The sequence below is a fragment of the Centruroides vittatus genome, unplaced genomic scaffold, assembly GCF_030686945.1.
Source record: "Centruroides vittatus isolate TY-2023 unplaced genomic scaffold, ASM3068694v2 contig_784, whole genome shotgun sequence".
NCBI classification, from domain to species: domain Eukaryota; kingdom Metazoa; phylum Arthropoda; class Arachnida; order Scorpiones; family Buthidae; genus Centruroides; species Centruroides vittatus.
Window position 1 is genome coordinate 296144 of NW_027122505.1, and position 19041 is coordinate 315184.

At 32.4% G+C, this 19041-nt stretch overlaps 2 protein-coding genes across 2 annotated transcripts in view; both read left to right on the top strand.

Annotated features, from left to right (window-relative positions):
- The window catches only part of LOC136981621 (traB domain-containing protein), a 45286-nt gene extending 37420 nt beyond the window's left edge, over positions 1-7866 (top strand). The window contains exons 4-9 of the mRNA XM_067277953.1: positions 1060-1200; positions 2213-2323; positions 2447-2586; positions 4484-4653; positions 4723-4813; positions 6338-7866. Coding sequence (XP_067134054.1) covers positions 1060-1200; positions 2213-2323; positions 2447-2586; positions 4484-4653; positions 4723-4813; positions 6338-6506 — 822 coding nt within the window. The 3' untranslated portion in view covers positions 6507-7866. The remainder of the gene's footprint in view (positions 1-1059; positions 1201-2212; positions 2324-2446; positions 2587-4483; positions 4654-4722; positions 4814-6337) is intronic.
- Positions 7867-7992: 126 nt separating this feature from the next.
- On the top strand, positions 7993-13487 carry LOC136981611 (uncharacterized). The gene is made up of 6 exons (XM_067277933.1): positions 7993-8535; positions 10330-10660; positions 10897-11032; positions 11103-11371; positions 11447-11890; positions 11955-13487. Exons 1-6 carry the CDS (start codon positions 8260-8262, stop codon positions 13430-13432), a joined length of 2934 nt encoding a protein of 977 aa, XP_067134034.1. The 5' UTR covers positions 7993-8259; the 3' UTR covers positions 13433-13487.
- Positions 13488-19041: the final 5554 nt, after the last annotated feature.

Genomic DNA, 19041 nt, shown 5'->3' on the forward strand with positions numbered 1-19041 from the left:
CAAATTTTTATGAACTGTTACTGTTACTGTTAAGGAATATTTGCTGTTTTTTAAAGTTTAATTCAGTGAATGTGGATCTTTATTAACTATTATTAATTTGAAAGATTACAAAAAAGTGCAAGAGTCTGGTTTAATTTCAACAAATTAGTAGTGTTGTTGTTGTTGTTTGTCTATTTTCTTCATCTAATTTATAAACAAAACTTAAATTTTATAAAAGATTATAAGAAATTGAAAATTTATAGAAAATAGGAAAAAATAGTGTTCTCATATTTTTAGAATTTATTATAAGTAGAATATACAGTTCCCACCAGTGGCCGAGTAGTTCTGTCACTAAACACTGGGAGTTCGGTCGCGGGTTTGCGCAGCACTTGGATGGGCTGGCCAAGTGGAGTTTTCCGGGTTTTCTCCGTGTTTGTAACACCTGAATAGGAGCCAGTTTCCCTTACAAGACCTCCCGGAAGGCATTTCCCCTCGCGTAACATCGCTCCTCAGAGAAGGCAACGGGGAACCACTCTGGATGTAATTTCCTCCATGATACACCTTGGCGCATTACTAACCATCTATTAACCTACGCCAGGTGTTTGCCGACGTCAGGAGTCCTGATATGGCACGTAGTCAGAGAGAGAGAGAGTATACAGTAATTTAATTGCTTAGTAGTAATTTTCATGATACCGAAGTTTGATTATTAAAATTCTTTATAATAATTAGACTTTAACAAGACTACATTTATATTAGTTTTGTATATCTTACAATCTTCTCATATTTAAAATTGGTTTCACTATTTAAATTGATAGTTTTTTTAATGCAGATTTCAATAAAAGACTTTAAAGATTTAATTCAATGTTCAAAGTAAAAATATATATATTATTTAAACATGAATTGCATTAATTAGAAAAATATATTTAGATTCAATGATGAAGGACTTCTGTTAAACTTTAAAAGACACTTCCAAAATAAACAAACATTTTGTATATATTTCATATATAGTTATAATATTATAACTGCACATATTTAAATTTTTATTTAAAAATAAATAAAAATATTTATTTTTTGTTTTAGACTATCAGAGCAACTCAACCAGACATTGTAATGGTAGAACTCTGCAAAAGTAGAGTGAATATTCTTTCATTAGATGAAAAAACAGTTTTAGAAGAATCTAAGAATATGAACTTAGAAAAATTGAGAGCCGCAGTAAAACAGGTATTTTAGAAATCAAACTTACGTAATTTATTAAAAATTTTGTAATTATTACATATCTTTTATGTATTAATAATTTATTTTTAATGTAGAAAGATCTAAAAATATGAATAATTTTTAAAAGAATAAAAAATAAACTTATTAGAGATAAAAATACAATGACACCTCAGTTTTTGTCGATAATCTGTCCGAAAACAATTGGCAAAATCCAAAACCGACAAAAACCGAGGCGATTATTTCTGTATGAATTAATGTAAATCCAATTATTCATTCTAGACACTCCAAAATACATACCAAAAACACACTTTATAGAGAATAAATATAGTGTTTAATACTAAAAATAATAAGAAATTAATATAAAATGAATATAAAAGACTAATGTGAAGAATAAATGAACATTTAACATGGCATTCGAAGGGCTGCTGGCTCTGTAAACTTTCTTTGGTACCATGATGGAACTAAAAGGAAAGAAAAGCAATGGAATTGTTTGGCTAAACGCACGGAGTAATATTCACACAATGAGAAACAATGCCACACTGAGCAGGAAAATGCATGGGTCGCCCTTTTTTTAGCAAAATTAGCAGCGAGGTCATATGGGCATTCCAACGAAAACCAAGACAAATTTTTTGCAAAAAAAATTGGCGAAAACCAAAACCAACCATAACTAAAGTCAACGAAAACCAAGATATTACTGTAGTCTTATACAGCACGATTCAAAATTCTCCATATATATGCAAAAAAGTTTTATCTTAGGCAGTCACTTATAAATCACAAAATAATGTGTGTAAACACCATTTAATAAATACATGAATGCTTTCCCATCATTCATGGTGAAAGCATATTATCACATCTGATATTATGTGTACACGTACATTGCAAGTACATCTCTTCGGGTGATCTGTGTTTGTTTGGAAACTTGAATCACCATGTATATTTAAAAGATTTCTTTCTTGTTAATTTTTGTAAATATATTTGCTATGAGCAAAAAAAAAGTATATCAACATTTATTTTCTAGAATGGCTTAATACAAGGAGTAATGTATCTACTTTTGTTGAGTATGTCTGCTCATTTAACTAAACAGTTGGGTATGGCACCAGGAGGTGAATTTCGTAGAGCTTTTTCTGAAGTAAGTTGCATCATACCGTTTCATATATATTAATGATTTTAGTCATTTTTTTAAATTATAAAGTATTGAAATACTTTGATTATATAATTATAAAGATCATTTATAATTTAATTATTATTTCAGGCTAAAAAGGTACCTGGCTGTTTAGTCCAATTGGGTGATAGGCCCATCCAGATAACATTACAAAGAGCTTTATCATCACTGTCTTGGTGGCAAAAGTTACGTCTGGCATGGTACATGTTAACATGTAAAGAACCAATAAGGTAATTTTAATAAGTTTATAAAAGTTCTGTAGTATTTAAATTATAGTTTAAATTTCTAACAGACTTTTTTGTGATTATGCATAGTTTCTGCATTATTTGAATTCTAATTAAATTTTCTTTTGTTTAAGTATGAACATTACATTGAGTTGATTGATTTGTATTAATTAATTGCAGCGTAGTGCTGTTTATGCTTTACATTTGTACATTGTTTTACATTGGTCAGAACATTCTTATTCCATTCAATGGGGAAATATTTCATTTATATGTCTACATGTATTCATATGTTATTTCCTCACTGACAATGATAAAAGATAGTACAATATTTTTTTGAAAATGTACTCAGAATTTCTAGAACCTTTGTTTTAGAAATTCTGGTACATTTGAATCCTTTCTTTTACTCTTGTACCTCTCTTCACATTCACGGAATTGAATGATATAAAATTGATCCCATTTTGTATATTATATTCAAAAGGAAGGATTAGCAGTAAATAATAAGCTATAAGGTGTGAAATAATCACAATATAAGTCTATATTTTTATAGTATTCTATAACAGCAGGTGAATTTACAAATAAAGAATATTTCTTAATAAAAGAAGTTTATTTTAGAAATTATTCAAATGTACTATTAGTAATTCTAATACAGAACTCATAATAATTCTTAATGGGCATTCTAACAACCAAAAAAAAAATCTGTAGAGAGCATTTTGCTAAAATCATTTTGGTTTTTATTACTACTAATCAGGTATTTGAATTACATCTATCCACTTGATCATTGAATTTTTGTTTTTGTATTTATATATATATATATAAAACTTTGAATGCATCTTGGCTTCAATTTTGATTATATACCTTTTTGGTCCAGTCTCCTGAGAGATGAACAAATGATGCTCTACTGTAATTATAATAATAAAAATAATAGGAAAATATTTTAGTGTAAAATGATAAAAAGATAACTAAATATTAAGATAATATTAAAAAACTGCTAATAAGTACAGTGAAATTCCATTAACCTGGCATATAAAACTCGGTGGAGAATTATCAGTGCACTGGGTTGGTCTGGAGTTAAGACTTTCATGTAAAAGTGGACTTGGAACATGGTTCTTGGAAAGAAGTGTGGGTTTTTTTTTTTTAGAGATGACAAAAGCCAAGACAACATGATGCTATACTAGGTAAAACTAACTGGCTAGTGCATGATTTTTCCAAACATGCTAGTGAATGGGTTCAATATGAGAAGTAGAAATATTTAGCACACTTGAAATTAATAATTATCATGGAAATAATGACATACATTACTATTCGTGGACTTTGATAATTAGATTACATTTGTATATGCAATAAAAGTATACACAGCACAAAGTAAGAATAGTGTGTTATTGTTTCAAGCCAAACAAGAGTAGGAATAGCCTGGAAAAATTGAAATGGTGTTTTAAACAATCATAATAGGAGGATTTATACAGTTTTACACACAAAGGTGGATAAAATTGTGTCCAGGGGATCAAAAAGACCAGAAAAACTTCCACCGTCTGATAAAGTGGCATATTTGATAATTCGGCAGATCATTGGTCCCAACAGTGTCGGGTTAACGGAATTCACTGTATCAAACTAAATAAATAATAATTGATATTTGTAAAATAATAGAGTGCCAATTAAATAATGTCACAAAAAATGAATTAATCAATTTATGCCATTATCGTTAACTTTTTGTAATGAAGAAGTATACGGTATTTAAAATTGTCATGGGTCTAAGATAATTTATATCATATTACTTTTAATTTTCATTTAAATATTTAATGTTGCAATATAGAAAAGACTCCCCAAATGTTTTTATGTTATTTAATATTGTATTATATACAATGAAAAATAATTGTTTTAAGTATTCAAAAAATTTATTCAACAGCAAAGAAGAAGTAGAAAAGTGTAAGAAGAAAGACTTACTGGAAGAGATGTTAGCAGAAATGACTGGTGAATTTCCAGCACTTAGTCGAGTCTTTGTTAAAGAGAGAGACATCTATTTAGCTTATTCACTAAAATTAGCTGCCAGTCCACTAAATTCTTCATCAGCCAGTAGTAAATATTTAAATATCAAATGTTAATATATTATTATATGAATTTACATATTTAATTTTCTTTAAATAGCAGTTGTCGGTGTTGTGGGAATAGGTCATGTTCCTGGCATTGTAGAGAATTGGGATAAAGTTACTGAGTCTGATATCCTTCCAATATTGAAGTAAGTAATTAAATATTAATATATTAGGAAATTAATAAAATAGAAAATTGAATTATATAAGACAATTTCATAAATAAAATAACTTTAGTTAGTTATTAGTTTTCTATATATTTTCCCAGAATAAGAATGGAGCCAATGTTTATTACTCCTACATTCACAAAGGAAAATAATTCTATGTTCATTATGAAGTCAAACAAAATACAGGTATACCTCAAGTTACGTTGCTCTCGAGTTATGTTGTTCCCGACTATATGTCGTTTGTCAAAAAAGTATATAGAAAAATAAAAATCAAAGTTTAAGTCATTTTATTCGACTTTAAATCCGTCCGTCACAAATATTGAAGTCGTAATATGAGTAGAAAAGCATTAAAAGCACATAAAATCATATTAAAATATGTACATTTACAGTAAATGTTAATATAATCATCATAAATCCTAGAGAACGAAACATGAAAACATTTGTGTTTCTGTGTTGTCTTATTATTTAGCGGTCTTCAAGTGCTCATTATTGGCATTTAGTTACAACGTAAGTCGAAACTACGACTTATGTCTTAACTTCACAAGTAAATTCGACTTACGTCGCCTCTCCTGGAACCAATTACCGACGTAAGACGAGGTATACCTGTATATAGAATGCATATTAGAAAATTATAAGATATGTTAAACTGTTATAATCTGTTTGAAATTTTCAACATGTTTATTTGAATTTTGAAAGTTATTTCAAAAATTCAAACATTACATTTTAAAGAATTTTTGTATCTTTGGTTATGGCACCACATTGAAGATCAAGCACTTAAGCTCCATTTTTATTCTGGGAAATACTGTAGAATAGCAGAATTTTGCATTTAAAAAAGTTTAAACGACGACAAAATAAATGTTCTTTTAAATGAGAGTTTAATTAGCTTTCGACGATGCTGCGGACTTACTTTGTCAACTTGTACACGTAAAAGAAAATGAATTGTATTCACTAATATTATCCAAACGCAAGAAACATTTTAAGAAAAATTTTATTTTATTATTTCCTATGCTTTTTCTTCTACATCACAGGAACTTTATTTCATTCTTCGTGTTTATGAAAGTTTATTATTTTTATTTTGTTTCTCTTTCTCTCTCTTTTGAGTTCAGTTTAACTAACATGTTCTTACACTATGATTTTTCAATTAGGATTTTATTAAAAGTTGCATTGTCGTCAAGTCTCGTGCATTTTCAAACAGACAATTTATTTTTCAGACTATTAAAATGAATTTTCATCACAAACAAAAAAGACATTTAATTAATTAAAAGTTATTGTTGCGTATCATATATAATTTTTTTTCAAATTATCTTAATGTTAAAATGATAAATTCTGTTATTAATTGGTTTGAATAAATAATATCGATAAGTTATTCAGAATGATGGTTAATTTGTTTTATTTCTAATAATTTTTATAGCTCTTTTAGAAGTATTTAAATCGAGTAGTAAATTTTTTTGGATTTTTGAATAAAAATTATAATAATAATAATAATAATTATTTTTATTCTTTCAGAATTCCAGAATCGTCACTTACAACAAAAGTTCTTTGTCATACTTTTCGCATCTCTCTACTCGGATTGACCGTCTGGGGCTGTTACCGTTACCTCCTTCCTTCGTCACTTACCGACGTCATTCTGTCACGTCGTCCTTTTGAATGGATATCGCAACTGTTCAGCCACTGATTGTATAAACTTTAATGTATTATGACCTTTTGCTGGAAAATTACCCTTCCATTTTTTGATAGATGAGAAGAGCCATCAAAAAATAGAAGATTAAAATAATGGCTCAGTGATAGAATTATCAAAAAGCCAAAGATTGAAAGTAGATTATTTTTTTTTAGTTAGAACTTTAAACATGTTTTATTAATGATTTTGAAGTGACACTTTTGTTAAGTATATGACTGTGTATTTGTTGATAATTTTATACCAGACTTTACTCTTTAATTGTTTTGATAACTGAACAAACTATATTATTTATGTTTAATGATAGATTTAGCTTATTATTTAAATAATTCAAATTAGATCTAATCTAATCATTTTAAATTCAGTTTTTAAAACCTATTTTTATGACAAAAAAAAAATAATAATAAAGGCTGATTTGTGCAATTAAATATATAATCACGAAACTAGACTACATTTTGATATAATTAATTCCTTACTATGGTTTAATATTTGTTTTATCACGACAAACTCCGAGAAACGAATGCAAAAACAGAGTTTAGCCGTATTACGTTACGAATATTCTAATAACTTTAGAATATAAAAAAGCATTATCTTTAAAAAATGTTTCCAGTTTTGTAAAATAAATTTTCGGTAATAAAATTACATCCTTGTTAACTCCATTAGGTTATAGACTCCAGAAGAAGTTTCAGTGGAGTTATAAGAAAAGAATCATCTACAGATTTGTATACAGACTGTAGTGCCACGGTTAATTGTCAACCTATCCGTATTTTATCGAATTCCTCACAAAGAAAGAAGAAAAACTATTTTGTTATAATATCAAAAAAAGAAACCATAAAAAATTTTCTACAAGATATATATATAACTGCCATTTTTTGCCTATAATTTCCAGATATTCAAGATAATTTTGAATACGCCTTAAGAGTAAAGACAGTTAGCCATAAAGAATGCCAAAAATAACAACTCAAACTTGTAGATTTTTGTAAGTTTTTAAATGGTGTTTCATGAATTTAAACCTGCATGGTGTTTGGGACTGTACAAAACTAGACAGGAGACAAATAAAGTTTTTAAATAGCAAAAAAAAAAAAAAAAATAGTACTGTATTCATCAATATTAAATCAAAACTGTGATCGTAGAATCATTGATAAGATCTGGCTTATCACCATCTGTACCTTTTTATTGTAGTAGAGCAATTCAGGAAATGTTAAACACGTGAAAAAGTACAGTACATAAAGAGGTGCGACTTGGTACAATAAAACTTGTTACTGCCAAACACTGTTATACTTAGTATTGTATTAATACTTCTAAAATAAAATCGACCACGCCTGTTTTGCTTCACAATTGGTAAACATCTGTACCAACACTTTTATTCTAATTGATTTAACCTACGTTATTCGGTAAAAATTCACTACCAGAACCCAAAATATTAAACGATTTATTAATATACCATAAAATTAATATTCTGCACAACCCAAAATAACTGTATAACACCAATTACCGTGTTCACGCCTCATTCATCAACTTAATTTTTGGCCCGAGAGATGAAAATCTAGTTTTTTTAGCTACATAATAGCGGCACAGATGTCGACACTTTTTAATTTTACAGTATGGAAAATTTTTCACGTAAATATTAATAAGTTTGTAATATTTACAAGCTCTATTAAATTCATCGAGCGAATAATTAAATTTGTGGAAGCAACCGAAACGATTATTTTATCGTTTTATCTTGTCCTCCTCTCTCCGTGGTACGTTTACTATGACTTTTTTTATAATACTTTTAATTCATGTCTTCCGACCGTCGTGTTATAAAATATCGTTCTTAATCAAATATGAACGAGTAGTAAAGAAAATGACGTGGTTCACCGACCATCCGAGTCGAACTTGCGCCCACCCAACGCAATTAAGAACCTGTGGTTTCTCCTGCCGTTTCCAGTTTATGCAATTATGTTGTGTAGGAACGACGATAGACCGCGGCTTGGAAGATAAATATTGCAAAATGATCGACTCTTCCAGCAACAGACTCTGCTCAATCGTAAGTTTAATCCTCGTCTTTCATTAATATATTCATTTAATTCCTCATATGATACGGAGCAAATTACATTAATTTATATCACCTTGCAAACTATTTATTTATTCCTTTGTTCAAATGTATCAAAGTATTTGCAAATTGGCATTTTATTTATTTAATAAAAATTCGGTATTTTAAGGCAAAAAAGCCTTTATTTCTACTTCAAAAATGGTCTATAAAAGGCTCGACTTACCTCTTCTGCCATTTACTCAATAGCATTTACAGTGAATTAAAGTTTTATTGTATGACGTTCAGCCCGGTGAACTTACATTTTGAAGCAATTCTTCACATTGTTTTGCTGCCATTAAGTAAAGAGATACCGATTTTAGTTCCGCTTGTAAAACTAGGACTTTCTTAAAGTTTTGTTATTCAGAACGGTATCAAAGGAAATGGTTTCTTATGTAGTAGTAGAATGAGAATTTATGTATTGTTACAGGCGGAAAAGTTCCGTTTAGTTAATCAAATATAGCTTCCTGATTTTATTGTTACCAACTTCGATGCGGATATATAAAATGGATGGCGTATAACCCGCAGCATTTTTAGACAATATAAGAAGAATCTGCGGTGTTACAATTAAGTATGAAAATTCTGCATAACAGCATTATTATACAACTACAGTAGAGCATCGATTATCCGACTTAATTGGGGACTGGGTTGGTCGGATAACCGAAAAGTATGAAAAAATATATTATTAGTATAGTGTATTAGGCCTGGTTTAAATACTAGCCTCCCTTTCATGGTCGAGCCAGTGCTGCCAGCTAAAACATGCAAAAATTTAACAAAAATAATATTAAAGTAGCCAAAACATAACCAAATATTGTAGCGCCACATCACTAGCGGACATTTGAATTTGCCGACTAGAACGCGGTCGGATAATCGATGCTCTACTGTAATTACATGCAAAACTATTTTAAAAAACATAGCTATTCCTCTATTAAAAAATCATTGCATAATATTCAATCATACAATCTAAAAAATCGAATGCTAATTACAGTAATTACATGTAAATTCACCCTCCCTCCGAAAATTTTATCTTCATGCACGACGATCACCCTAATATTTCTTGGCCCGTTTCGAATAGAAAATGATATTTATCGTAGCTCAACCTCATTCAGCATAGTAATTACCATATTGTAAATATGTGGAAAACTTCAAAAACAAGCTAATTAGACAGCCAAAATTCTAAATCGTCTGCGTAACTTTCTGTCCATTCAGTAAGTGAATTAGATGATGTACTAAAGACACACTGTACTAAGTAAATCGTACTACTTGGACACGCTTCTTGCTCTTCAATAGTTACGTTCTGCTCCATTATCAACAGAGGGAAAAAAAATGTCGTTAGGTACTAAAGGTGATTTTATTCTTTTCCTCCGAAATATCAGGATAATTTTTCGATGTCACGCTCTCACGAGATCACGTGTACTTCCCCTCAACAAAATTTCTACTTTCGCTTGTTTTATTTTATTCGTTGGGACAAATTGAAGTGTAAGAATTGCGTGTAATGGCCACGTAATTTCATTTTAACGATCTTCCGCGATTTTTATGGAGACGAGGGATGTAAAATTTTTATACAGAAACATTGAAGTGTATATAAATTAATTGCCTCAGCAATTATCTATAGCGGCAAAACTGATGGTGACAATCAGCGATGTATATACGTTTATATCAGTAAAGAATAGCACGATTAGAATTTTTGCAAATCATTTTTTAAGTTCTATAATTAGTAATTGTTTAGTTAATGACGTTACTTGTTTCTAGGTGTTGTTTTTAATGTGTTATAAAGTATATTGCGGTAACGTGACTTCCATTGATGATGGCGATGCTACTACAATAGTGAAGGTTAACGGGAATGCAACATTGACACCTTCTAGTATGACAATTTTGAATCAGATCCTTAAAAATTTAGAAGATTTCGGCGATCATAGGATAAAAGAGTTGGACAGTTTGAGCGCTAAACAAAGCAAACTTTCTATTGGGAACATCTCAATATCCGATCAGATTCTTTCCCTAAGAGATGGATTATCTTCTTTGAAACCGATCAAGAAGACGTTTGGTTATAAAGTGACAGTTGTTAGATCACCAACTACTGGTAAATATATTTTTTAATATTTAATTTGAATATTGTAATCCAGAAATGGCGAAACTTTTTGAGTCTTACACCGTATTTGAGTCAACAAACATACCTTTAACCTCTCGGCATCCGGCCAACGTTAATGACTTGGGAACTACTGAGAATGTTGTTTATACCGATTAGTTTGAATATAATTGTTAATAACAATATTTTTCTAAACTTAAAAGAAATTAATGTTATTCGAAAACTTTCAGAAGAGAAGCCATTAGTTTTTAAAGAATTTTTCGACTCGGAAGAACCCCTCAATGACACGAGTAATGGAGACTTATCCTCATCAAACAGCGATTCACACCATTCGGTTGTTCCTGTTCCACCAAACTACGTAACGAAGTAATTTCACTTTTACGTTCTCTGTTTTATTTTGTTACGTTTCATTCTCGTAAAACTGTAAATTTTGTAGCTCCGAACCTCACGTAGTTAAGAAAGTTGGAGATCACGGTAAGAAATTTGAAGAATCTCTACTCAAAACTCATCATCACGATAAAGGTCTGAGTGAGGGAAAGACAAAGATTCTAGAACACGATGCCGAAAATCACGGTAGCAAATATGGCCACCACCATCATCAAGAAAATAAAAATTCTCATAATCGCGGAGAATACGGCCACGATAAAGGAGGGATCAGCCAGACTGGAGTTAGAGAGAGGACTCAAATTGAATTTTTCGAAAAGGGTATGGCACGTTAAATGTTATAAAAATAAAAATTATTCATTTCATTGATTGTTTACGTAAATTTTATTTCCTTAGAACACTTTTTGGATACAGAACACGATAAAGCTAAAGGCGGTCACGAAAATGTCAATGGACACACCGAAAGTAAGGTCCAGGATAAGCATTCGAGCCAACAACATCAAAAAACACATAGTGATCACGATAGTCACTCGAGGCATAAACACGTCGATGGGGCACAGATAGTCGAGCCACATTATTCGGACGTAAGAGGCCACCTAAATCATTACGGACATCCAGCGCCTCATCAAAAGAAAGAGCATGTAGTTGCTGGGGAAAATGGGGCTAGAACTCACCATAGCAATCAAGAATCGTCCAAACATAGCGACTCTCACGGCAAACATCATTCGTCTGAAAATAATGAAGATAGAAGTTACTACAACAAAGATAAAGGTCGTACCAAAGAAGGTTACAGGGAGAGAGGTTATAAAATTACTACAGAACGCGAATACTTCCTAAAAGGTGAGAATATCATTATTTATATATTAAACTAGAAGTAAATTTTCAATGTTGTTTCATATTTCAGACGCTCATCACGATACCGGATTCGGTAAGCACAACAAAGGTCATCAAGCATCTGTATTAGATAAAGGTCGCCATGGTAGTGAAGGGGGAGAAAGGCATAGAGATTTCAAGAAAGAGTTGCAACATCACGATGCACACGACGTTGCTTCCGATAAGAAAGTGGGTCATCATCAAGACATCGAGCATCACCACGATGCCGGTTACGTTCAGAATAAAGAGAATCATCCGAAAGCGGAATATTTGCAAGGTTCGTCTAGTGGTAACTACTTGATTACTCAAAAGAGAGAAGGCGAATTGTCCGAAAATAAAAATACAAAATGTAAAACCTGTTGCCGAAAGTATGCCAATGCGGAAAATTTTACGTCTCTCATCACTCCACGTCGAATAGGAGATCAACAGAATGCCACAGAAATAAAATTAGATAAAAGAAACAGCACTGGTTACAGATCAACGGGTGCACGTAATCCCATTTTCAATAGAGACACTTCGAATAAAAATAATTTCTTACGATCTGAGAAACATCAAAACTATTTGAATAATAGAAGACGAATGAAGGGAAAGATTGTAAGGTTGCGAGTCCCTCCCAGGTTACAAGAAGCTAACAATAGCTCTAGTTATAATACACACAAATCAAAATTGAAACAAGGTGACGAGGTGAGTTTGCATCCACCTAAGGACATTATTCGTGATAAATCTCACAAAGATATTCAAATACATCATCAAAATCGAGATTTGTATCATAGTGTTTCCGACATTTACCCAAAAATCTATAAATCCAACAGGACTAAGAATAAAACGAGTCAGGAAAAAAGCGTAGCGGAACGAAAATCGGAGGCGTTTGCAAAGTATAAAAACATTCCAAGATTAAACGATCGTGTTTTACCAATTCCGTTCTTAACCCTGTATGGCGTCACGGGCAAAAGTTTGCGTTATGTGAACTCCAAATCTCGAAAAGGCGAGAAAGCAGCTGCTATCACTAGAATGCCCGTATCTGAAGTCAGATACGTAGACGACGATCCATCTTTCACTCAGCCACAAGTAGACGAGTTGCTTGTTTCACAAGTTAAGTATGTGGATGATGAACCAACTACGATTCAATCGATACTGGATAAAATACCCGTTTCTGTAGTTAAATACGTAGATGAAAAATTACCGCACGTTCCGCCAAAATTAGAAAAACCTAAGAGACTAAAGACGCGACCTGTGATCATTCCTAAGAGTGTCGATGGTACGTACGGTGCCAAGGTTACCGAAGAATTACCCACTTACAGAGACGATCCTAATTACGATCGTACTCGTAAGTATCATCAACCCATCTTTGGGGTTACTTCCTCGACTCCGGACCCTTCTCCAGAAGAACATTTAATAGGAATTAAAGAGGATGAGGCTAACAGGGCAGAAAAAAACAAATACAGTCAGCCATTGTTACCTCCGGACACTCATATCAAACACGGAATTTGGTATCCCGAAAAATTATAATTTGTTTTTGTATAAAATTGTTTTTAATGAAATTAAATTAATTGATATAATTGAATATGATGACTTAGCGGTTAATTTGTTAACGTAAGTATAGTTAATCGTTAGCGCGTAACAAATTTAATACAAGCAGAACAAGCAGCGAACAGAATAGAGATCGTGCGAGTGATACGTTCAATAATCGAACATTCTGTGGTCCATATTTTGCTAAATTTATTCCAGTTTTGTATATATTTTATTTCGTCGAAAATACTAAGATATAATTATTTGCATTAAAACACACGTAACGTATACGGTCATATACAACATATAGATCATTACGTGAGATTCTTAGTGCCCGAATTTATTTTTGGTTACTTATCAGCCCATTTGTTCCTCATTATGGAAAATAGCCCTTAATACATGCCAACGAAGCTAATGTACGGTACTTTCTTAAGCATACTTTAGTAGCGGTAAATTCAAGTGACTGTATAGATTACGTATTTATATTTTTGATCATTTTAGACCCTAAATCTAAAGTAGGACACTGAAGTATAAATGTAGGAGGTAGGACAACCGAGTGCTGTTGTAGGACTGACTAGCCTACCAAAAGTAGGGCACGTTGATGCCAAGAGATATGTCGAATGAACTGGAGGATGAACCCTTCCAAAAAAAAACGATTATTTGTATTTAAGCGAATACAAGTGCCTAATACGAAAGTAAATATAGAAAAGTTTTAAGTGTTGATGACTTTTTAAACGCTTCTAATAATGAATTTCATCTGAGTTACCCACTCAACCGCTACTTCTTGATGATTTTGATGGTTTGATCTATCGTTTAAATTCTATATTTAGGAAAATTATGCAACGGAGATGAAATATTTATCAAAAAGTATTGTTTGCTCTATTTAGATTCAATTCCTAAAAGCAACACAAATTTATCCTCGAAGCGAATGTTATTGATGATCAAAAATACGATTAAATTTTGTTTAGAAAACAGAAAGGAGCTTGTTAAACGTCCTAAATATAAGATTTTCCGTTTAAATCTCAAAACAAGTACAAAAATACAATAAAGTAACTATATATAAAATTGTATATTTTTGCGCTAGTATAATGCGATACTATCTGAGGATAAAAGAAAAGGAAATTACATAAGTAATGAAAAGTAGGTTAAGTTATTTAATACGTATAATTCGCGTGTTTTAATCTATTGTTTCATTAGTAGAATTGTGCGAAGATTTAAAAATAACCTACAGTATTGTGCAAATTAATGTGAACACAAGTGAATTCTTTTTTTTTTTTTTTTTTTTTCCAAAACATTTATTGGTTAAAGATGAATAGAATCGAAAAATGAATACAATTTAAATTGTTTTAATATGAAATATGTCCTCCCTTGGCTTTAATAACTTCTTGAACACGTTTTGGCATGGAATCAATAAGTTTTTTATGGTTTTCTGTTATTTGTGGACTCGAAACCATATTTGGATTACAGCCTCGATCAGTTTTGTTTTTGTCGTGCAACCTATTTCATGAAGTCTAGCTTTTACTATAGCCCACAGATTTTCAATCAGATTAAGATCCGGTGAATTTCCTGGCCATTCAAGGCATATCATCTTTTTGTCTTTGAAATATTTAATCATTACCTTGGAAATGTGACAAGGAGCCGAGTCTTGTAGAAATACTGCTTGATTGTTGGCATCAACTTTTCTTAGTTCAACTTCCAATCTTTGTTCTAACAAGTCTCTGTATTTTTGCGAGGTCGTCATGCCCTTGACCGGCACAAGGGATCCGTACCGGATCCCTTGTGCCGGTCTTTATAAGAAAAGCAGCCTCAGAACATCTTTAACGGATGTTTAACTGTTTGATCAATATGAGCTGCCGTAAGTTTTTCGTTGTCGCTTTTTCTAACGTAACAAGATCACTGTCCTTGTACCAAAAAATGGCTCTCATCCGAAAAAAACACTTCCCTCCAATCTTCAACAGTCCAGCTCACATATTTTTTTGCCCAATCATATCGTTTTTTCATCATGGCAGCAGTCAATAACTGTTTCTTTTGAGGTCTAACCGTTTTTCTTCCACCTTCTATAAGTTATGAACAATAACTCCAGCGTGTGCTAAGTCTTGCTGAAGTTCTTGACTGGTTTTCCTAAGGTTTATTTTACTTTCCCTTATTTAAAAAGCTTGATCCCTTGCTGTTGTCTTCCTTTTCCTTCCACATTTCCCTTTTCTGTTTACCTCAATCGTCCCAGTGTCCCTTTTTTGCTTCAAAATCTTGTTTACAGCTCCTAAACTCACATCACACTCCTTGGCACTATCTGTTTGAGTCATTGACGTGTGTTCACTCAAAGTAACAATCTTAGTGCGCTTTTTGGGAGTAATATTCATCTTCAAAAAAAAAAAAAAAAAGCTAATAAAGCCTCAGTTCAGCTTAACTTCACAAAAAACACAATAATTTGAAAAAAATAACAAAATGCAACGCGTCTGTAGCTTGGTATGTCTTATTACTCACTGACTGTCAGATCGGTAAAACAAAATGGCCGCTACAGTGACATAAATATGTTGCCAACTGCGAAAAAAAAAGCAAAATTGTGTTAATTATGATGTGTTCACATTAATTCGGACCGTACTGTACGACAATCTTCATTTAATTGAACAGCTTACAGGCGAGAGTAGCGAATGAATTGAGTTGTAGACAACGACCGTGATTTATAATGGCCAATTTTCACTACAGCGAACACAGGTTACGCGAACGAGTAATCTGTGATAGCCAGTAAGCATATTAATGTACGCACGAATGAACATTAACAACAACAACGATTTCGACAGACAGAAGAATACAAAATGATATATTTAGGTATTAAATGCATCGAATAAATATGCAAAATCTCAAATTTTCATTGTAATAAGAAACTACTTGTACGATTAAAAATAGGCCTTTTATCTATAAACTAGCAGGTAGGCCCGGCGTTGCTCGGGCAAAAGTAACGATAGCGAAGATTAAGATTATTATGTTATAGTCAACCTTACCCGTTTTCACAGAATGCAAGAATTGGGTCTGGAAACAGCCCCCTGTTTCTAGACTAATTAGAGAATTTTTAGATGGGTCTAAAAATATGTTCGATTTCCCGCAAAAACGAAAAAAAAAAACTGCATCTGCGTCTTGCACGTTGCTTTCTCTTAACACTTCCATTGTTGATGGAAGTGTTAAGCCTTAATCCTGTCCCTCTCCCCCGTGGGGAGGAATTTCGAAAAATCCCTTCTTAGTGTGCGTTCTCGTGACGTACCCTAACTGTGTACCAAATTTCAACTTTCAACTTCTAACCGTTTGGGCTCTGCGCTGATTATTATTATTATTATCAACTCGTTTCGATTATATATATAGATGTGTGGCTTATTATTTCTGATTGATATTTGGACCTGCTGTTATTTAAATTTGAAAATTTTTCAAATACAGTATTGTTTTCTCACGTACTACATCAGACTTCAGAAGGCTTCGCTACTCAAATAGTTTACTCTTAGGAATTACTTAAAATTAAATACTAAATTACTGTAGGAAGGAAGATGATTCAAACAGGCGTAACAAAAAAATTAAATGTTCTTGTAAATGTTTTGAATCAGCCGAAGTATATCAATGAAGCAGCGAACCGAAGAAAATGATAATAAAATACAGTACTGTAAATGAGTGTTTTCTTTGTACTCTTTTCGCTCTGTGGACACTTCCTTTCGAGGCTGTAATGGATTAGACTAAGCCCACAATGGAACGGCCGGATGGTAAAAGATGAACCCCAACATATCCTGTTGGACCACCGCCGAAAATGGGCCAAAATAAGGCCGCGTTTCTTTATGCAGCGCTCGAGAAGAGCTTTACAGCGAACGCTCTGAAACCCGTTTCTAAATGCAGCACTGCAATGTAGCGAACCGTTTCTAAACGTTTGCTGCAAGAGATCGCTGCAGCAAAGATAAAGCAGCTTTTACGTCCACTACACGTGTGAAGCAAAATGGACGCTTGTGTGTATAATACAATATTACGCTGCGAAAATAAAAAAGTCGAAGTGACTGTTGATAAAAATATTATGGAAACATTAAGAAGGATTAAATTTTATAAAATGACTCTGAAAGTTATCTAAAGAATAAGAAAATACTATATTTTAAATATAATTATACATCTCCCATCTCTTTACTTTGCTCACATTTTCGGAAAGAGAAATGCTCAATTCTTTATATCTCTTTATTTAAATATTGTAGTTCTTTAACTAAAGCGCTACTTTCGGCTGTAACTGGAATTAAAGGATAAATTACGGCGTCCATGTTTCGCTCGAGCGGAAAGCGTTTCTAAACTATGATGCAGCGACGTGTAGCGATAGCTGCTTGTGACGTCATTTTCGCTACACACTCGCTGCATAAAGAAACGCGGCCTAATGCACTGAATGAGAAGAGTAATTATTAAACGTTTCTAATCAGTAAATAACCTTATGTGCCTTCCTGTCAGTAATTGATCGGGTGGCGGTCACTTATTGGGTTTTTCTGCCTTCATAACATCGTACTTAATTTTCAGACGCGGTTATTTTTACATTGCGTCACATTTCTACAAAACAATATACTTTTTGCATTTATGCAAGTTACGTTTCATTAGTTAGCGAAAAATAGCAGCCTTACAAAATAATCCAGAACTACAATGTCACCTTAAATGGTCATTAAATGATCTAGTCATCTTATACAATAAATTTTTTTAAAAATTTGCATTACATTTATATTTTAATCTTTAAAAATGAAACCGACGCGCTATTGATTCTACTATCGACCTCCGTTTTGCTCATTACAATCAGATCTGAACTACAATGGGATCAACAGTTTGAATGAGAAATTAAATCATAACCTGATCTGTGTTGTTTGTATACGTCCACGCAGCAGGTGGGAGATCTGCCGAGGGTAGATGCCTCTCTGGAGGACTGTCTATGGGAAATTGGCTACTGTTTAGATGTTAAAAACGTGAAAAAACCCCAGAAAACACAAAGTGGCCGCTAGCGAGGAGAGAACCCGCGACCAACTACTACTGTTTAGTGGTTTTAGCCACTCACCACTGATGATCTACGTAAATCACGATTGGTTTCACGATTGATTCAAATCCAGATTCTCATGGCAATAGAAAGATGTGTTACTAAGCTGCTATCTAGCTGATAAAAGTCTCATTAGAATGAAATGACAGTTGTGAAATTTAATTACTACATAAACTTTAGATTTTTGAATGTTATACAAGTTAAAACAAAATGAGTTATCTTTAAAGTTGTTGATCGCAAATAATCGTGGCATTTTAATAAAAATACTCAATAAAATACCTTAGATCGTCTCTATAGTAGAGCTCAAACAAGTGCAACGTTAGAGGGCCTACTTTGACTCTTAAGAAACGAATTTTGGCATAGTAGCCTGTGTATAAGGAGTATTGATGATTTAAACTTGGTGGTTAAAGGTTGAGGGACAGTGGTGCGTTACAGCTTCATTGGGCCTAGGCGAATTTGAATTAGAAGGCCCCATTCACAGTGTTGACTTGGACATTTTTTGGGGGGGAAAATATTCTCTTATAAAATACTGATTTGGGGCTTCCTGTTAATGGGAGCCCCGGACATAAAAGGGCAA